Source organism: Heterocephalus glaber, unplaced genomic scaffold (genome assembly GCF_053883595.1).
Source record: "Heterocephalus glaber isolate CG9 unplaced genomic scaffold, H.glaber_assembly_v1.0 deba00001442, whole genome shotgun sequence".
Taxonomy (NCBI): Eukaryota; Metazoa; Chordata; class Mammalia; order Rodentia; family Bathyergidae; genus Heterocephalus; species Heterocephalus glaber.
The window spans coordinates 57,478,004-57,493,405 of NW_028258296.1; the positions used below are offsets into that span (position 1 = coordinate 57,478,004).

At 59.8% G+C, this 15,402-nt stretch overlaps 2 protein-coding genes across 14 annotated transcripts in view; one reads left to right on the forward strand and one right to left on the reverse strand.

The window, feature by feature from the left end:
* The window catches only part of Gabpb2 (GA binding protein transcription factor subunit beta 2), a 48,607-nt gene extending 38,718 nt beyond the window's left edge, over window positions 1-9,889 (forward strand). For 4 of the 6 annotated variants that reach the window (XR_015451846.1, XR_015451847.1, XR_015451850.1 and 1 more), the window contains 3 exons: window positions 1-5,969; window positions 6,633-7,716; window positions 8,326-9,889. The exon at window positions 1-5,969 is cut by the window's left edge. The gene's annotated coding sequence lies outside the window, so the exon portion shown is untranslated. The remainder of the gene's footprint in view (window positions 5,970-6,632; window positions 7,717-8,325) is intronic. The other 2 variants (XR_015451848.1, XR_015451849.1) reach the window with 2 other exon arrangements.
* Window positions 1-15,267, reverse strand: part of Sema6c (semaphorin 6C) — a 40,917-nt gene extending 25,650 nt beyond the window's left edge. The window contains exons 1-18 of one of the 8 annotated variants that reach the window (XM_087212742.1): window positions 15,133-15,267; window positions 12,576-12,624; window positions 10,798-10,966; window positions 8,951-9,065; window positions 8,611-8,674; window positions 8,407-8,463; window positions 8,039-8,140; window positions 7,725-7,815; window positions 7,445-7,564; window positions 7,232-7,320; window positions 6,850-7,067; window positions 6,532-6,663; window positions 6,143-6,295; window positions 5,782-5,952; window positions 5,451-5,597; window positions 5,128-5,205; window positions 4,342-5,003; window positions 1-4,038 (exon numbers count right to left, since the gene is read on the reverse strand). The exon at window positions 1-4,038 is cut by the window's left edge and continues 13,324 nt beyond it. In XM_087212742.1, the coding sequence (XP_087068868.1) occupies window positions 3,062-4,038; window positions 4,342-5,003; window positions 5,128-5,205; window positions 5,451-5,597; window positions 5,782-5,952; window positions 6,143-6,295; window positions 6,532-6,663; window positions 6,850-7,067; window positions 7,232-7,320; window positions 7,445-7,564; window positions 7,725-7,815; window positions 8,039-8,140; window positions 8,407-8,463; window positions 8,611-8,674; window positions 8,951-9,065; window positions 10,798-10,912 (3,291 nt within the window). In that variant the 5' untranslated portion in view covers window positions 10,913-10,966; window positions 12,576-12,624; window positions 15,133-15,267 and the 3' untranslated portion in view covers window positions 1-3,061. Of the gene's footprint in view, window positions 4,039-4,341; window positions 5,004-5,127; window positions 5,206-5,450; window positions 5,598-5,781; window positions 5,953-6,142; window positions 6,296-6,531; window positions 6,664-6,849; window positions 7,068-7,231; window positions 7,321-7,444; window positions 7,565-7,724; window positions 7,816-8,038; window positions 8,141-8,406; window positions 8,464-8,610; window positions 8,675-8,950; window positions 9,066-10,797; window positions 10,967-12,575; window positions 12,625-15,132 lie in introns of those variants that run through there. The other 7 variants (XM_087212743.1, XM_021265898.2, XM_087212746.1 and 4 more) reach the window with 7 other exon arrangements.
* Window positions 15,268-15,402: the final 135 nt, after the last annotated feature.

Below are 15,402 nucleotides of genomic sequence, written 5' to 3' on the forward strand. Positions count from 1 at the left end.
TATTAATGAATTATATTCTTGCTGGTGGCCTACATTATTTTGGTTTTCCATAAAAGACTTAAACTTGAGCCAGATGTGGTGATACACTCCTGTGATCCCAGCACTCAGGAGGCTGAGGCAGGAAGATTGCTGTGAGTTTGAGGCCAGCCTGGGCTCCAAAGTGAGTTCAAGACGAGCCTTAAGTATACAGTGAGACCCCGTCTCAAACAAACAAACACACACTCATATTTATGTCCTGGTTTACATATCCTTGTTGGCATACATTCTTTGCATTCCTAAATAAAGGAACAGGTAAGTTGAGTTACCCAGGACACATGCAAAACGAGCAGCAGAGTCCAAGGACTGTTCCTCTCACTGCAACTGCTTCTACTAGCTGAGAGTCCAGCTTAGACACTTCTGGCAAGAGAAGTCACCATACTTTCATAAATATTAATGAAGAAACTTGCTTTATCATTAAACTATTCAGGCCTTTAACCTGCAAACTACTGCTGCCTGCACTCACAGGATTACCTTTCTAATGTATGTATAATTGGTCCTTTATACCCACTGACTCCACATCCATGGAGTCAACCAACTGCAGACTGAAAATATTTTGAGAACCAAGGGAGCTAAGTGTGGCAGTGGCACACACCTGTAATCCCAGCACTCTGGGAGGCTGAGGCAGGATGACTGCAGCAAATTCAAGCCCAGCCTGGCAACGTGGTAGCTAAGTGAGACCCTGTGTCAAAATAAAATTTAAAAAATCAAAGGCTGGGCGTGAGGCTCAGTGCAAGGGCCCTGGACTCAATCCTCAGGGACATAAATAAGTGCATAAGGGCCTGGGATTTAGCTCAGTGGTTCCACTGCCTGCCTCACAAGCGCAAGAACCCGAGTTTGATCCCCAGTACCAAAAAAAAAAAAAAAGGTGCATAAACCCTGGCGAAGTACCGCACACCTGTAATACCAACACTCAGGAGGCTGAGGCAGAAGGATTACCACAAGTTCAAGACCAGCCTTAACTACTTGGTGAGACTCTATCTCAAAAAATAAACAAAACTGAGGAAAATCACCTCTGAACTGAACTTTTTTCCTTGTCATTATGCTGTAAACAGTAGTGTAACTTTAGCATTCAAATTGTGCTGGGCATTAGGAGGCATGTAGAGATGATGCACGGTGCAGTGTAGGGGAGGCTGCACAATACTTTTCCATAACCAGGATCTGGGTGGGCAGGGCACCGGGAACCCTGCCCACGGACACCCAGGGGCAGCTGCGTGTCTTCCGTCTGTATATACAGCCTGAGGATCATTTACCCCTCTCTGCTCGTGACACCTTCCAGGCGAGAACTTCACTGTGAGATCTCCTCCTCAGAGACGGGCCTGAACCTTCTCCTTATCCTCTTGAAGCAGCCAGTGAAGCTCAGACACAAGAAAGGTCTTCCACACCTTTCCTGTTCTTTTCCACCATCAAGGGCCCTAGGAATGGCCCCAAAGCATCTTGATGTAAGTAAGATGGCCGCGGAGGGAAAAACCTCAGCCCTAAAGACCACTCCAACCTGTGAAACAACTGCCAGGCAAAGAGGTTAAACTCTTTTAAAAAAAAAAAAAGGTTCAACTGTGGAGAACAACGACATTTGGCCAAACAAGCTTAACGGAGATGTGAAGAAAGTTCATTTCAGAGAATATTTTATGATCTTTTTTTTTTTATGATCCTTTTTTTTGAGGCAAGGTTTGAGATAGGGTCTTGCTATGTAGTCCAGGCTGGTCTCGAACTCATGGCAATCCCCCTACCTCAGCTTCTACAGTGCTGGGATTACAGATGTGCACCCGCACACCTGGCTAGTAATATTTTAACAGGGCTGGGTAAGTCACTGGGTTAGAGGCCCTAGGTTCAATTTCCATTACCTGGCCGGAGGGCGGCAACCTGCGCCTCTCAATCCTACTTTTTTCAGATGAGGAGAAAACGAGGTTTGGGCCAGAGTTATGATCTCAAGTACTAAAGGACGGAGATAGGACAATCCCCAGTTCGTTCACCAATTTCGATCAGCACTTTCCGGCTGAGAACGTTTGGGAAGCGCTTGCTTCCTGAGCTGCAGGGCTCGGGGCGGGCTCCAGGTGGCGCCCACGGCCGGGACCACGAGCCGGGCAAAACCCTCACATGCAAATCCGCACCAGCAGCCGCTGCCCGCGCGAGGCCTCAAGCGTCCCTAACCCCCAGGAAGGGGGAAGGCAGAGCAAGTGTCTCGCTCCGGCCTCCCCTCGGTCCCCAGGTCACGCACACACGGTCCGCAGCCGCTTTCCGCCCCCGCGCGGGCTCCAGGGCGGCGACGCATGCGCGCGCGCCAGCCCGCGCCCCGCCGCCTCGAGGCTCCCCGCGCGCGCACCCGACGGACCGAAGCCGGCGCCCGCCGCAGAGCTTCAGCCCTCTGGCAACCCGAACTCCGCCGGCCAAATCTTAGGGCGAGACTTACGGAGGGAAACTCAGTCACGCTGCAGCTTGGTTTTATTTCTGCCAACATCCCCTGCCCGGGCCGTGGACGAGGCTGAGCACCCGGCCTCAATGCTCTGCCGCGGTCTCCGGGGCCCCGGCCCGCGCACGCACGGTGCTCTGCCGACCTCCTGCTGCAACGCTTCCTAATTAACCCCGGGGCCGCAGCCGCCCCGTTACCCGGGAGGGCGCTCAAGCCAAGCTGCGTCCCGCCCCGGCCCCGTCGAGCGCAAGCAGGTGGCGGCCCAGGGACTCGGCTGGGGCTCCTACATAGTAGGAGGGGACGTCCCAGGCCCAAGGGCCCGGGAGCTCGGCACTGTGTGGCCCGGCCCGGCCCGGCCGTGCGTCCATCCGCCCTCGGTGCGGCCCGGCCGTGAGGAGGCGGGGCGGCGAGTTAAGGCAGCTTGGCGGAGGGAGGAGGGGGGAGTGGGAGCCACCGCCCCTAAGACGCTGGCTCACCGGGGTATGGCGCCGCGCTCCCACTCCTCTCTCGAGAACAGGGGACAGTCAATAAATAACCCGAAGCAGGAGAGCCCGGAGACTCGCGGAGTCCAGGGAGGCTGGAGGGGGTCGCGGAAGGCCGGCGGCCATCTGTCCCTCAGAAGTTAAAGTGGCCGCCGCTGGGCACGGCCAGGGGCGGCTTCGGGGACGGCGGTGGCTTCTCCGCGTCCACCCTCTTCGGGGCGCGGCCGCGGAAACCCTCGGGTCGGCCCAGGTAGAGGAGGTGCCGGCCCGGCCCTGCCGAGTACCTTGAGGCGCCGCCGGAGGGCACGCGCGTGAGCAGCGCGGGGGGCGCGCGGTGCGTGGGGAAGGGAGGCCTGCGGCTCGTGCCGACGCCCAGCCGGGGTGCGGGGGCGGAAAGCGCGGGCCGCCCCGCGCAGCCGCCGTCCGGGGGCACGTCCAGCCGCAGGGGAGGCACGCTCTCGCGCGACAGGGGGTTGGGCTCGGGCGAGAGAGCGCGCGGCGCGAAGGGGGCAGGGTCGGCGGCGGGGCGGGGTGGCTGCGGGCCGTGCAGGTAGCGCAGCAGTTCCTCCAGCGTGGTGACCTCCACCGCCTGCCCCGGGCAGCCGGGCGGCGGCGGCCTCACCAGCACGCGCGGCACGGGCCCGCCTGCCACGTGGCCGCCCCGCGCGCGGCCCGCGCTTTCCTTGGCGTTGTTCCCGTTCTGGTTCCACTCCCAGGGCGCCGGGGGCGCGCGGAGGTGCTTCACCGGCAGCTCGGGCGTGGACTCCGGCGTGGGGAGGCAGGCCAGCTCGGGCGGGGGCCCGCCGTCCGGCGGGGGCAGGAAGGTGCTGTAGAGCTGCGGCGTCTGCGCCGCGTCGCTGTCCTTGGCTGGCGGTGGGGTCTCCGCGCCGGCCCCGTGCAGCCGCGCCAGGCTGCGGAGGGAGAGAGGGCGCGGGAGCCCCGGGGTCTCGATGTCCTTGTTCCCTCGTTGGTGCGCGCGGCGACAAGCACAGGACACCAGGAGGCCAGAGATGGAGGCGCCCAGGGCGAAGGCTGCGGCCACACTGGCCAGGAGGAGCGGGACGGGGACGGACCGCGAGGGTGAGGCCGCGGGGAGGTCCCGGCGCACGCCTGCCACCGAGGGGAGCAGGGCTCAGCCGGGGTCGGGGCTCTTCCTTCCTCGGCGTCCACCTCCCTTGATGCCTCCCAGCAGCCCAATGCAACCCTCACGCGCAGGCCAGAGGATCTGGGCCCTGCTGCCATGCCAAGAGCAACCAAAGGGCCCGTGCAGAGGATTCGGGCCGCAACGCCCGGCTATGGGGAGGGGAGGCTCCAAACAGGCGTTAGTGAGCACCGAACACCAGTCTGCCGGGACCCGAATCCTCAGTCAGCAGCCCCACACGTCACTCCGGCCCCTCCCAGCAGCCCCCTTACCCTGCGTGTGAGCTCCAAGAGTGGAAGCCTGGGGCCCCAGCGGGGCATCACTGGGGGGCCTGGGGGCCTCAGGGGAAGGGCCAGGACCCAGAAGCACTGGTGACAGAGACCAGGTCGGAGCCCGTGAGGCTCCCGCTCTCCACCGAATACCCTCCCAGAGTCCCCTGGCTTTGGAACCCAAGAGTTCCGAACTCCAGGGTCTACTTTCCTCTGGGAGTGGGGAAGGGCTCACCCTGGGGACATTCTTTCCTTTGTGAAAAAAACTACTGCACATCCTTCTGTGTGCCAGGCACTGAGCTATACTTTCGCCTGAGACTCTCAGTGTGTCCAGATGCTGGTCTGCTGCCATGGGGCACAGACTTGGGGGTGCGGGCCAAGCGAGGGCAGCTGAAGCTGGGACAAGAGGACTTACCGTAAGCGGAATCCCCGGGACCAGACTGACTCCCAGTGGCTCCATCTGTGAAGCAGTCAGAGATGGGGTGAAGGGGGAGGCTACCTGAAGAACTGATGGAAGTGACTGCCACACAGAAGTCGAGAAAGACAAAAGCCCACGCCCAAGATGCTGTTTGCGGCCATCAGGGCCACTGCAGCCGGCCCTCTGTTTACCTTGGCAGTCGTCATGCTGGATGGAGTCCTGGTTTCCAGCCTGATCTACATTGGCCCTGGGAAGAAAGGGAAGTGGCTGCAAGCAGGTCTACACCTTGTCCCCATGTCCCAGGCTGGCCCTCAGCTTCCATTCTCAGCGATGTGGAAGATTATCCTCAGGGAATCCAGAAGGTCGCTTACCCTCCAGGTCCCCTGATATCCACACAGCCTCTGGAGCTATGCCATCCACAGTATGGATCCTGAGAAGCCAGACAGCTCCTAGGGGAAACTGAGTCACATGAGGCTGGGACTCCTCCACCCAGTCACACTGCATCACCCTGGTGAATAGGAGGCTCCTAGCACCACAATCCCATCCCCACTCCCACCTCTGCTCCAGGTCCTGGCCATGCCCACCTTCAGAACCATCCCCCCTGTCCCTGCCAGCCCCAAGACTGTGGACCTCTCTGTGCCCCTGCCGGCCAGGGAACTCACCCGGGCAGTCCTGGCCACAGGCCCTCGCTCACCTCTGACAGGCCCCATGCCGAGCACAGCGGCTGACAGGGAGGGAGATGACACAGCCGGAAAAAGCCACAAAGAGCCTGTGACCCTCGGTGTCCAGCTCCAGCCCTATGATGCGTCGTGCTGTTTGGGCTGCCTGCTTCCCACTGCACCTAGGGTGAGACCCGAAGGCATCAACAGAGGCAGGTGAAGAGCTGAGGAGCAGAAGGCAGGGAGGGCCTCACCCTGCTTCCACCAAGCTGGTCCCGCCAAGCCAGCAGTGACCTTCCCAACCCATTGGCATGGCCCATCTGTCACCTCCCCCACCCCTGTCCTTCAGGGAACCGGCTGCCTCACCGGGCAGGGCTGTAGGCGTCAATTTCTTCCAATAGGATGGGATCAGGCCTGGGACGGCCGCTGGGGGGCAGCACCTTCAGCACCATCCCGTCCTCCGAGCCGAGGAACAGGACCGTGGCGTTGCCATTGAGCCCGGCCTTGCCATCCACCACTACCTGCGTCAGGAGAGCCCTGAAACACAGCCTCGAGTAAGGGCGCCCTGGCCTGAGGGTTCAGGGACAGCCGGAGGAGCCTGGGTCCTCCCGCGCCACAGGGGACCCTCAGTGCCCTCCTTCTGCCTTCCTGATTTCTCCTCCCACTTCTGTGGTTGGCCTAGTGGGGTTGGAGCAGGACAGTGGCGGGGGAGTTGGTGACCAGTTACCTGCTGGTGAGGGTGAGGAGAGGCTGCTGGATGGCAGGGGGGACTGCGGGGTCCAGCAGGGGGTGAGCCTTGATGAAGGCCAGGACGTCGTCAGGAAGGTCTTTAGAGGAGGAGAACGAGGCAGCTCCACCCACGCCCGCACAGGATCCGGGCCTGGCAGGCGCAGAAGGGGTAGCCTTAGGGCAGGGAGCCCAGGCCTGGTGAAGCCCCATCCCTCCACTGCTCACCAACAGGGCTGGCAGCTCCTGCCTCATCCACACAGACAGACACTGGCCCCAATGCCCATCCGGACTCGGCCACCCAGTCCCCCTGCCAGCCTCTCCCCAGGCCAAGCCCTCCACACAGCCCCATTGTTTCTGCCCCACAGAGGCCAGCCCCGTCCTGGGTACCTGGGTGAGGGGACCCTGTCCTCAGACACAGGTGTCCAAGCCCCATCCAGACTCCTCTGCTCCTTGAACTTGCCCTCAAAGCCACGTTCAATAACATCCAGGTAGAAGGCACAGACTGCAGAGCCCGGGATGCTGCGGGAGCCAGGAAAGATGCAGGACGGGTGTTGACAGGGCCATGCAGCTCCTGCCAGGTAAGACTAGGCAGCTGCCTGACGTGTGAGGCTGGGACAGCCACTGGGTGCCATGCTTGCAGGAGGGGAGCCAGATGCTGGAGGGGCAGGGGACAGAAGAGGTCACAGTGGTCAGCCTCGTACCAACCTATTGGTCTGGGTGGTGAAGACCCCAAAGAGTGCAGCGCGGCCATGCAGGCTCGAGGGCCCAGTCAAGGCCTGCAGGACGTCAAAGTAAAAGGTGGGGTCCCCAGGGACAGAGCAGTTGAGCCGCAGCTTCAGGAAGGAGGTCCACTGGCCGTCCAGGGCCCGGCTGGAGCCGCCCATGTCACGTTTACACACACGGGCCACACGGGAGAACTGCACCTGGAGGGTGGGAGGGTCAGCAGCCTGGAGATGGGGCACAGGGTTGGGATGGGGTCACGGGCCGACGTGGGAGCCCAGAGCTGGGGATCACCCGAGGCTGGAGGCCCGTAGCCCAGGGGTTGTGTTACAGGGACAAGGATCCAGAGCCTGGTGCCTACTCTTACCCTCCCCAGCCGGGCATCCTCCACAGAGACTTCTCGGAAGAAGAAGTAAATGTGGTCTCCGTGCTCCAAGGCGTGGACAAAGTGTGGCTCTGAGGTGGGAGCATGGAAGAGTCTACACTCACTCAGAAGCTCCCACACCACCTGCCTGCCCCCCAAGCTAGCCCTCTGCTCCTGCTCCCCCAAGAACAGCCTCCCTCCCCAGGCTGCCCTGACCTCGGAGCCACTTGGAGTCGTGCTTGGCAGTGCGGAGCAGGGGCAGAGGCCCAAGGCTTCTGTAAACCACAGGGTCGCTGGCCTGGAAGTCTGTGTTCGTGGCTGAGTACAGGCTGCCCTCTGGGGACGGGGCAGGGGAGCCATCAGGGTCTTCTGCCTCCTGATAGGCTGCCCATGCCCCTCCCTGGCCCCTCCCTCACCCTCCATTCAGGGGCAGAGGAAGACCAAGCTGGCAGAGAAGCTAAGCCTCTCCCTGCTTCTCCCACGCCCAGGTACACACCTGCAAAGATGGCTACATTGGACTGGGTGGCATCAAAGGGGCATCGAGCCCGCCCATCCATCTCCTTACTCTCCTGCTGCAGTGAAGTTATCTGGGGGCAGAGGGAGCAGGTTCCTGGCACACTTGGGGTCCCGGATGCTGGCTCCATGCCCCACCCCCTTGTGTCCCCTCTTGTCCCCAAGTGCCCCTCTAGACCCTTGTGTTCTGAGCAATCCCATTCCCCAACCCCAGTTCCTAGTCCCTTCCTGTCAAACTGCTGCTGAGCTTGGGTTGGGCTCCCAGCCCCGTCCTCCCCTCTGCCCTCTCCTTGGTACCCCGTAGCTGCGGCACTTGGGGTTGAATGAGTTCGTTCCACAAGCGAGGAGTGTCTGGGAGTCCCGGGGAACGAGGACACGAATGTAGTTGTAGCATTCTTCCTAAAGGACCCAAAATTCAAGGGTCACAGAAGTAAGCGACTACCCTTGAGCACTGTAGGAGAGAGTCCCCACTGGGCTGTTGGCTAGCCAGGTGGCCTTGGGCAAGTCCCTTGGCCCCTCTGAGCCTTTCTGTGAAGTGGGTAGCCACAAAGTATTCTTTCATCCCCACTGTCCTCCTGACCTAGGCTGGAAACGCGGGCAGGGAGCTGGGCATGGTGGAGCACTTGGGCAGAGGCTAAGGCAGGGACCCTCTCCTCCCTCCTCACCGTCTGCTTTCCCCGAACGGCACAGTTCTCCACACCTTGGCTCCTCCATGTCAGGTACTGAAGGGAGAGATAAAAGAGGAGCTCGGGAGGCATCCTGGGCCCCTCACATTATGGCTCTTTTCCAATCCTTCCTCCCGCCCTTGGGCCCCTCAGGCCTCTCCCATTCTCGTCCCCGCACCCACACCTCCTCCTGAACAGCCTCACCTTGCTGGGCACCAGCCCTTCCCCTTCTTCTTGGGCCTGAAGGTCAAAGAAGAAGATGTGGTCCCTGCAGGGTAGGGAAGGAAGGGCCAGCGCTCAGCCAAGGCACCCCGTCCTCAGTCCCGCCTGAGGTCCCCTGTGCAGGGACAGCTGTGCAGCCCTCCTGCCCCTGGCCTTGTCCATACTCCATGCTTTGGCACTTGGGACCTAGGTCCAAGTGTGTCTGGGCCCCAAGGCTTGTGCAGCTGCAAGTGTCCCCTGCCAGGTGCTGCAGTGGCCACGCAGGTCCCATGTCTTCCCAGGAGCATGCTTATCTGCCCCACAACTGTGCTGGCCAGTTTACCGGGCTGCGACCAGCAAGGTCCGGTTCAAGGTCAGGAATCTCTGAAAGTCCAGCCCCAGGTCTGCAGCCACGGCATCCTCCTCCAGCCCCCGGAACCAGGACAACGGGGAAGCACCTGGAGACAGAGAGAGGGCGGTGCTGAGGGCACAAGGGTACCACGCAGGCCCCGTGTCCTCTCCAACCGGGGGAAACCCCGCCGCGGACGGAGTGAAGATGGATGGCAGGAGGGGCCCAGCTATTAATAAAAATAACACCTGGAACAGGAGCACCTAATCCCTGCCGAGCACCAAGTTGCACTTTCGATGCACCATCTCATTTCACATTAACCCTGTGACGGCAGCTTTTCAGACAGCAGCCCGGGCATCTGCATTAGCTTGACGTGGCAGACACCAGTATTTACACCTAGATCTGCGGGACTCAAGAGTTGAGCTCGGTCCCCCTCCAAGGCTTCTGACCAATTCCAGGATCCACCTGGCTGGATGCTGGAAACCTCAGCCCCAATGTTCAAAGAGAGCCCAGAGCTCAGCGTGATGCTGAGCATTCACAAAGTGCTGAGAACTGTGATGGCACCTGGAAGTGTTCACTTGTTTGTTTTTGTTGTTTTTTTTTTCGGTACCGAGGATCCAACTCCGGACCTTTTGCTTGCAAGGCAGGTGCCAGAACCCGCTGAGCTAAATCCCCAGTCAGTGTTCACTATTCTTATCAGTCCCCCAACAATTTCTCCCAATAATCCACCCACACTTCCTCCACCCTGCAACTTCCTCCACTTCCTACATGTATAACAGGGACCTGCAAATAGATAAAGTTTTTCCCACAAAGGGAGGTTTAAATTTTCTGTTGTGGTGGTACAAGCAGTAGAGGGGGAAGAGGTGTTGGGAACCACTGACCTGGTCCCAGGCCTTCACTTCGCAACTAAGAATGATAAACAAATATAAACCATTTACTTTGTGCCACACTGTGTTCTCAGCACTTTATACATATGACCTCATTCTGTCCCTAAGTAACTCCATGAGGAAGAATACTATCATCACCTTCATTTTTCAGACGAGCAGACTGAGGCTAAGAAAGGTTAGGTAACTTTTTTGGGGGGGACCGGGGACTGGGGATTGAACTTGGGTCCTTGCACTTGCGCAGCAGGAGACGAAACCACTGAGCTAAATCCCCGGCCTTATGGTTAGGTAACTTTAACCAAGGTCAAATAACTAGCAAAAAGCCAGGCCTGGTGGCACAGGCCTGTAACCTCAGCACTCTGGGAGCCTGAGGCAGGAGGATCACATGTTCCAGGCAGCCTGAGCAATTTAGACCCACTCTCAAAAAAATTTTTTTAAAAAGCTGAGGATGTAGCTTGGTCCATAAGTCCTGGGTTCAATTCCCAGTACCAAAGGAGAAAAACAAAAACAAAAAACTCTGCTAAGATTTGGTCCAAGAATTCATGTTTTTAAACCATGTATTTTTTGGTACCAGGGAATGAACTTGGGACCTTAGGCTTGCAAAGCAGGCAGTGGAACCACTGAGCTAAATCCCCAGCCCCGAGAATTCATGTTTTTAACCACCAAGCAAAACAGTGAAAAACCAGGCCAGGCATGGGAAAGAATAGAGGGCAGGAGGCTAAGGCAAGCAGATTGCCATGAGTTCGAGGCCACCCTGGACTACATAGTGAGATCCTGCCTCAAAAAAACAGAAAATAGGGCCAGGGATTTAGCTGAGTGGCACTGCGCCTGCCTCAAAAGCACAAGGTCCTGAGTTTGATCCCCGGTACTGGAAAAAAAAAAAAAAGAAATAGAAGGGAGGTCAGAAGCTCCCTGCACCTTACATCCCACAAGGCTGAGATGGGTGGGCACACTCACCTTGTAGGTCAGAAGCGAACAGGGGCAAGGGGTCCTGGGGAAAGGCAGCCTGGCTGTGGGGAGGGGCAAGCAGCAGCAGCAGCAGCAAGGGGATGAAGCGGGGGCCTCGGGGCATCCTGTGCCGGGCAGCTCAGGCCCCAGGGGGTACCCCCTCACCCATATGCTGGCCCTGGAAGGGGAGACAGAGAAGAGTGGGGGAAGGGACCAAGGGAGGGCAGCTCCTCTCCAGAAGCAACCCCAGAAGACCCCGGGGATGAGGGGAGGAACCCTCCCCTACAATGCCCCAGTCCTAGCGGCTGTCACTGTCACTCAAGGCTGATCCCTCTCCAACTGGCTCGAACTAGCTGGTGTGAAGGCGCCAGTGACCCCAGGTAAGGACAGGACAAGCCGCTCCCCCTCCAGCCTTCTCAGCCTTCCCTCCTCTCCTGACTGGCTCTGGGGCATTAGGTAGGTTACGCCACCCGGCCCCCCTTGTGCTAACCCCTTCTCAGCTATAATTAGACCCTGAAGCCTTAAAATTATAAATAGTGACTCCTTGGCACCGGGAGGAAGAAGAAGGCACCAAGTCGGCCTCCCCTTCCCTCACAGAACCCCCAGCGCCCCGGGAGCAAGGCAGGCATTGCACGGGTGGGGCAGCCGGGCCAGGCAGAGGTCGCTGTGTGGCACCCAAGCCTCTTGCAGAGTGAGAAAGACCAGAGCGGCCAGGCAGGCCAGGGGTCACTGTTCTGGTCTAGGCGCCTGCTTCAGGGGCCCCTCCCACCGCTAGGAAAGACACTGGGCAGGGAGGGGGCTCAGGGGCTGTCCCAGCCAAAAATGAATCTGCATCAAAGCCAGATCAGAGGCTAAATTTAGCTCTGGCTGCAGCTGTCTCACGACCACTGTCCCCCTCCCAGCGCGCTAGCCCCCTGCTCCCTCCCTGGCTCTGAAGAAGCAGGGCACAGATGATGGGGGAAGGGCCAACCCACCCGCTAAGAGAGGCCAAGGATAGGACTGGTGAGGCGGAATGGCTGATCGTGCCCCTCTTTCCCTCTCTTCCCTCATTGGGCTGCCTCTGAAATTGAAATATAAATAATTCAATGACAGGCAATTGTGGCCCAAAGTCCAGGAAAAGATGGATATGGTGGAAGGGATGGCGAGACAAGTCTCCTTCCAGCCCATCAGCCTCCCCAGCCCGCTGATCCTGGAGTCCCGCAGAGGGCGGTTCAAGCCAGCTTCCTGCCTTCCCCTAAGATTGAAGTGAGGGACAAGGAGGCTCCGGAAATCAGGTCAGGAAGGGGTAAGAATGGTTTCTTTCGTGAACAGATAACAGTAATACTCAATTGCCCATCCCACCAAGCCCCCTAGAGAAGAATTCCTGGGCGTACAGGCCCAACCCGCGTCCATCTTCCCAATAATTCCACTCTTGAAGCCAGGACCCAAGTGTGTCACTGGTGGGAGGCTGACGTCAGGTGGGGCCCCTGGAGAGCCTCAGGAAGGGAAGGGGTAGGACACCTAATGATGACCCACCTTCCCCAGGGGCAGAGCAGCCAGCCAGCTAACGACCCTCCAGCGCAGGGCCTGGAGCACAACCCTCCCTCCCCGTACTGTGTTCCCGGATGCTAGGGCTCCCCGGGGAAGGAAGGACACAGTTTGTCTCTCTTGCTCCCCCCCCCCCAGTTGCCTTGGGCAACTAATATCTTCACCCAGGAAACAACTCTGGCCTCTAGCAGGTGGGGAGAACAGGGAGACCCTTTTCCTGCTGCCTGGCTGTGCCCGCTTCCATCCCTGGCTTTCCTTACCTGGGATGTTGGCTCCTGCGGGGATGGAGGGGGACAGGAGACCTCTGACCTAATGGAAGAAGGGACAAAAGGAGGAAAGAGGCTGAGTTACACCTCCCTTACCACAGCCCTTAGAAACGCTGCAGAATTCCAAGAGTCAGGAGAGACTGGTGGGATTTAGGAGGATTTATTTCAGGGTTAAGGTGTCCACCAGCTCCACAGACTCCTGTCCAAAGGAAGAGTGCTGAAGGAAGAGAAGTTCCAGCTTTTACACATTTTATAGAAGGGGTGGTTTTCAAGGGCAGTTCTGTAAACTTGTCTTGAAAATAGACAGTGTCTTATGAATCATATGAGAACAGAGTATCATAAACTTTGTTTACAGGACATAGTTGTCAATTTTATCTGTACCAGAACAAGGAGTTACAGCTACAGGGGAGAGGGGGATGATGGGGTGAGGGGACTGCCCCAGGCTGGGAAGGACTTGTTTTTCTTTAAGTCTTGCTTCAAAAGTAAATGTGAAGCTGAGTGTAGTGACAAACACCTATGGCACCAGGGAGGCTGAGGCAGTAGAATCACAAATTCCAGGCCAACCTGGGCAACTCATTTTTGTTGTTGTTGTTTTGTTTTTGAGTCAGGGTCTCGCTAAGTAGTTCAGGCTGATCTTGAACTATGCAGCCCTGGCAGGCCTCAAACTCATGTTGATCCCCCTGCCTCAGCTTCCAGAGGGCTGGCATTACAGGCGTGCACCACTAAGCATGGCCTAGCCTGGGCAACTTTGTGAGACCCTGTCTCAAAATATAAAAAAGGTTTGGGGTGCAGGTCAGTGGGCGAACACCCATGGATTCCATCCCCAATATGGGATAGGTTGATAAGTATGAAAATTCCAGAGAAGTCTGCTGAAGCTCAGTGTGGGGGAGACTGCCTTGAAGGCGGAGGAGGGGGACATGCAGTGTGGTTACAAAGGTGCTGGGGAGGCTTCCGGCTCAGGGAGGAGGGCAGAGGATGGCCCCTAGCCAGAAACTCCTGGAACTGCAGAGCCAGACTTGGGGGAAGGAGCCACTGGGTGAGTCTGTGGGACATGAGGACCACTCCTACGTCAAAACCTTCATACTCCCAGCCTTCTTAGCAAAAGCTTCCTAGCCAGGGACAATAGAGGCTCATTTGCATCTAATTTGCATGCTTTTCATTTCCAGGCAAAATGCTTTGATAGCAGGCACCCCAGCCCCTTCCTTCTTCCCCAGAGCAGGCCCTGCCTCCCTCCCCTACCGCCCTTCCTTGGCCCCCCACGCACACGCAGGCAGGATTGGTCCAGCCCCTGAAAGCATTCGGCCGGCCTTTGCCTTGGCTCCCTCGCCTTACTGTGATACATCTTTGAGGGCTTCCCATAGCTGTTTTGGGGCACAGCATCTGGGTGGTTTCCACCCACCCCTGACCTGGGGAAGGGCTCACTGTGACCTGCAGGAATCCCGGGGAGACCTGGCCGACTCCTTCTCCCCCTTCCTGGGAACAGGAAACAGCCCTTCTCTCTCCCCTCGGCCGGCCAGCTACCTCTGGGGAGTGGCCGAGGTCACAGCCAGAGCCTAGCAGAGCTGGGGAAGGGATGGGAAACGGGGGACAGGTCTGGGGACAATAGCAGGAAGCCCTCGGGCTGGTCGCCCGCCCCGGGGGGCCGGGGGTGTGCGAGGACCCTCGAAGCGCGGCGGCTCTGCTGTCCGAGACCTCTCCCCACCCTTCGGCCTTGGTCAGGCTCAGCACCTTTCCTGCACCCCCCAGCCCCTTGAGAGAACCCAGGTGTCTGCGGCTCCGCGGGAGGTGAGTCTGGGCCAGGGCTGGACCGGGGCTCCGAGGGGTGCAGGCAGCGGAGTCTGGGCCGGGACCGGGTCCCAGAGCCACGTTAGCGGGAGGAGGGGCTGGAGGGGCCGCAGGCGCAGCCCGAGCGCGCCGGAGCGGGCCGGGAGGCGGGGCGGTCTCGGGGCCGGGAAACCGGGCCGGGGCCGGGAACCAGGAGGGCGGTCCCGGGCCGGGCGCAGCGGGGTCCACGAGCGAGGACGCGGCCGCCCGCGCGGCTCTGCTCCTCCGAGACCGGACTAACACAAAGCCCGGGGCCGAGAAGGGTGAGACAAGGTGGACGGTGGAGCCGAGGTTTCTCGGGGGCCCCTCCCCGACTCTGCTCAAGCCAACCCCCCAGGGGTGCTCGGGCTCCTCCGGGCACAAGGACGACGGTGCAGCCCTGAACCAAAGTGCGAAAAACGCGTCTCCTTTCCATCCCGCAGAGGCATCGGGAGGGTCCGGCCCCCCTGGGTCTCGGAGCACAGTTTCCCTGCGAGGAAGGCCAGAGGCCAGGTTTTCCACCTCCTGCACGGTGCGCGCCGCACCCCAAAATATTCCTTTCCGTGCTCCCCGATCCAACCGGACGCGGCTGGAGAGGACCGGGCGGCGGAGGCGCCGAGACCCTGCGCCCACCAGGGCGGCGACGGAGCTCGGCCACGGCCCCCGCCTCCCGCGCGCCCCAACTCGCGGAGCCCGGCCCGCCGCACCCCGGGTCCCCGAGCCCCGTCCCTGCCCGGAGGTACTGTACTTGCTCGCCGAGGCGGGTCGGTGCCATCCAGGGCGCGGCGAGCGGCCGGAGCCCCGCGCCGCGCGGAGTTCGCAATCCGGGGTTGGGGCTCGGGAGAGACGCGATGGGCGTCCCGATTGGAGAGTCCTTGGCTCTCGGTTCCGGGGCGCTACTGGGTCTCGAGAGTCCTGGGTCCGGGTCACAGCCCCCACTCCCGCCGCGGCTCCGCGGAGGAAAACAATGCGACCGCCCGGAGCTCTGGGCTCGGCCCGAGCCGCCCCGCCCGCCTCC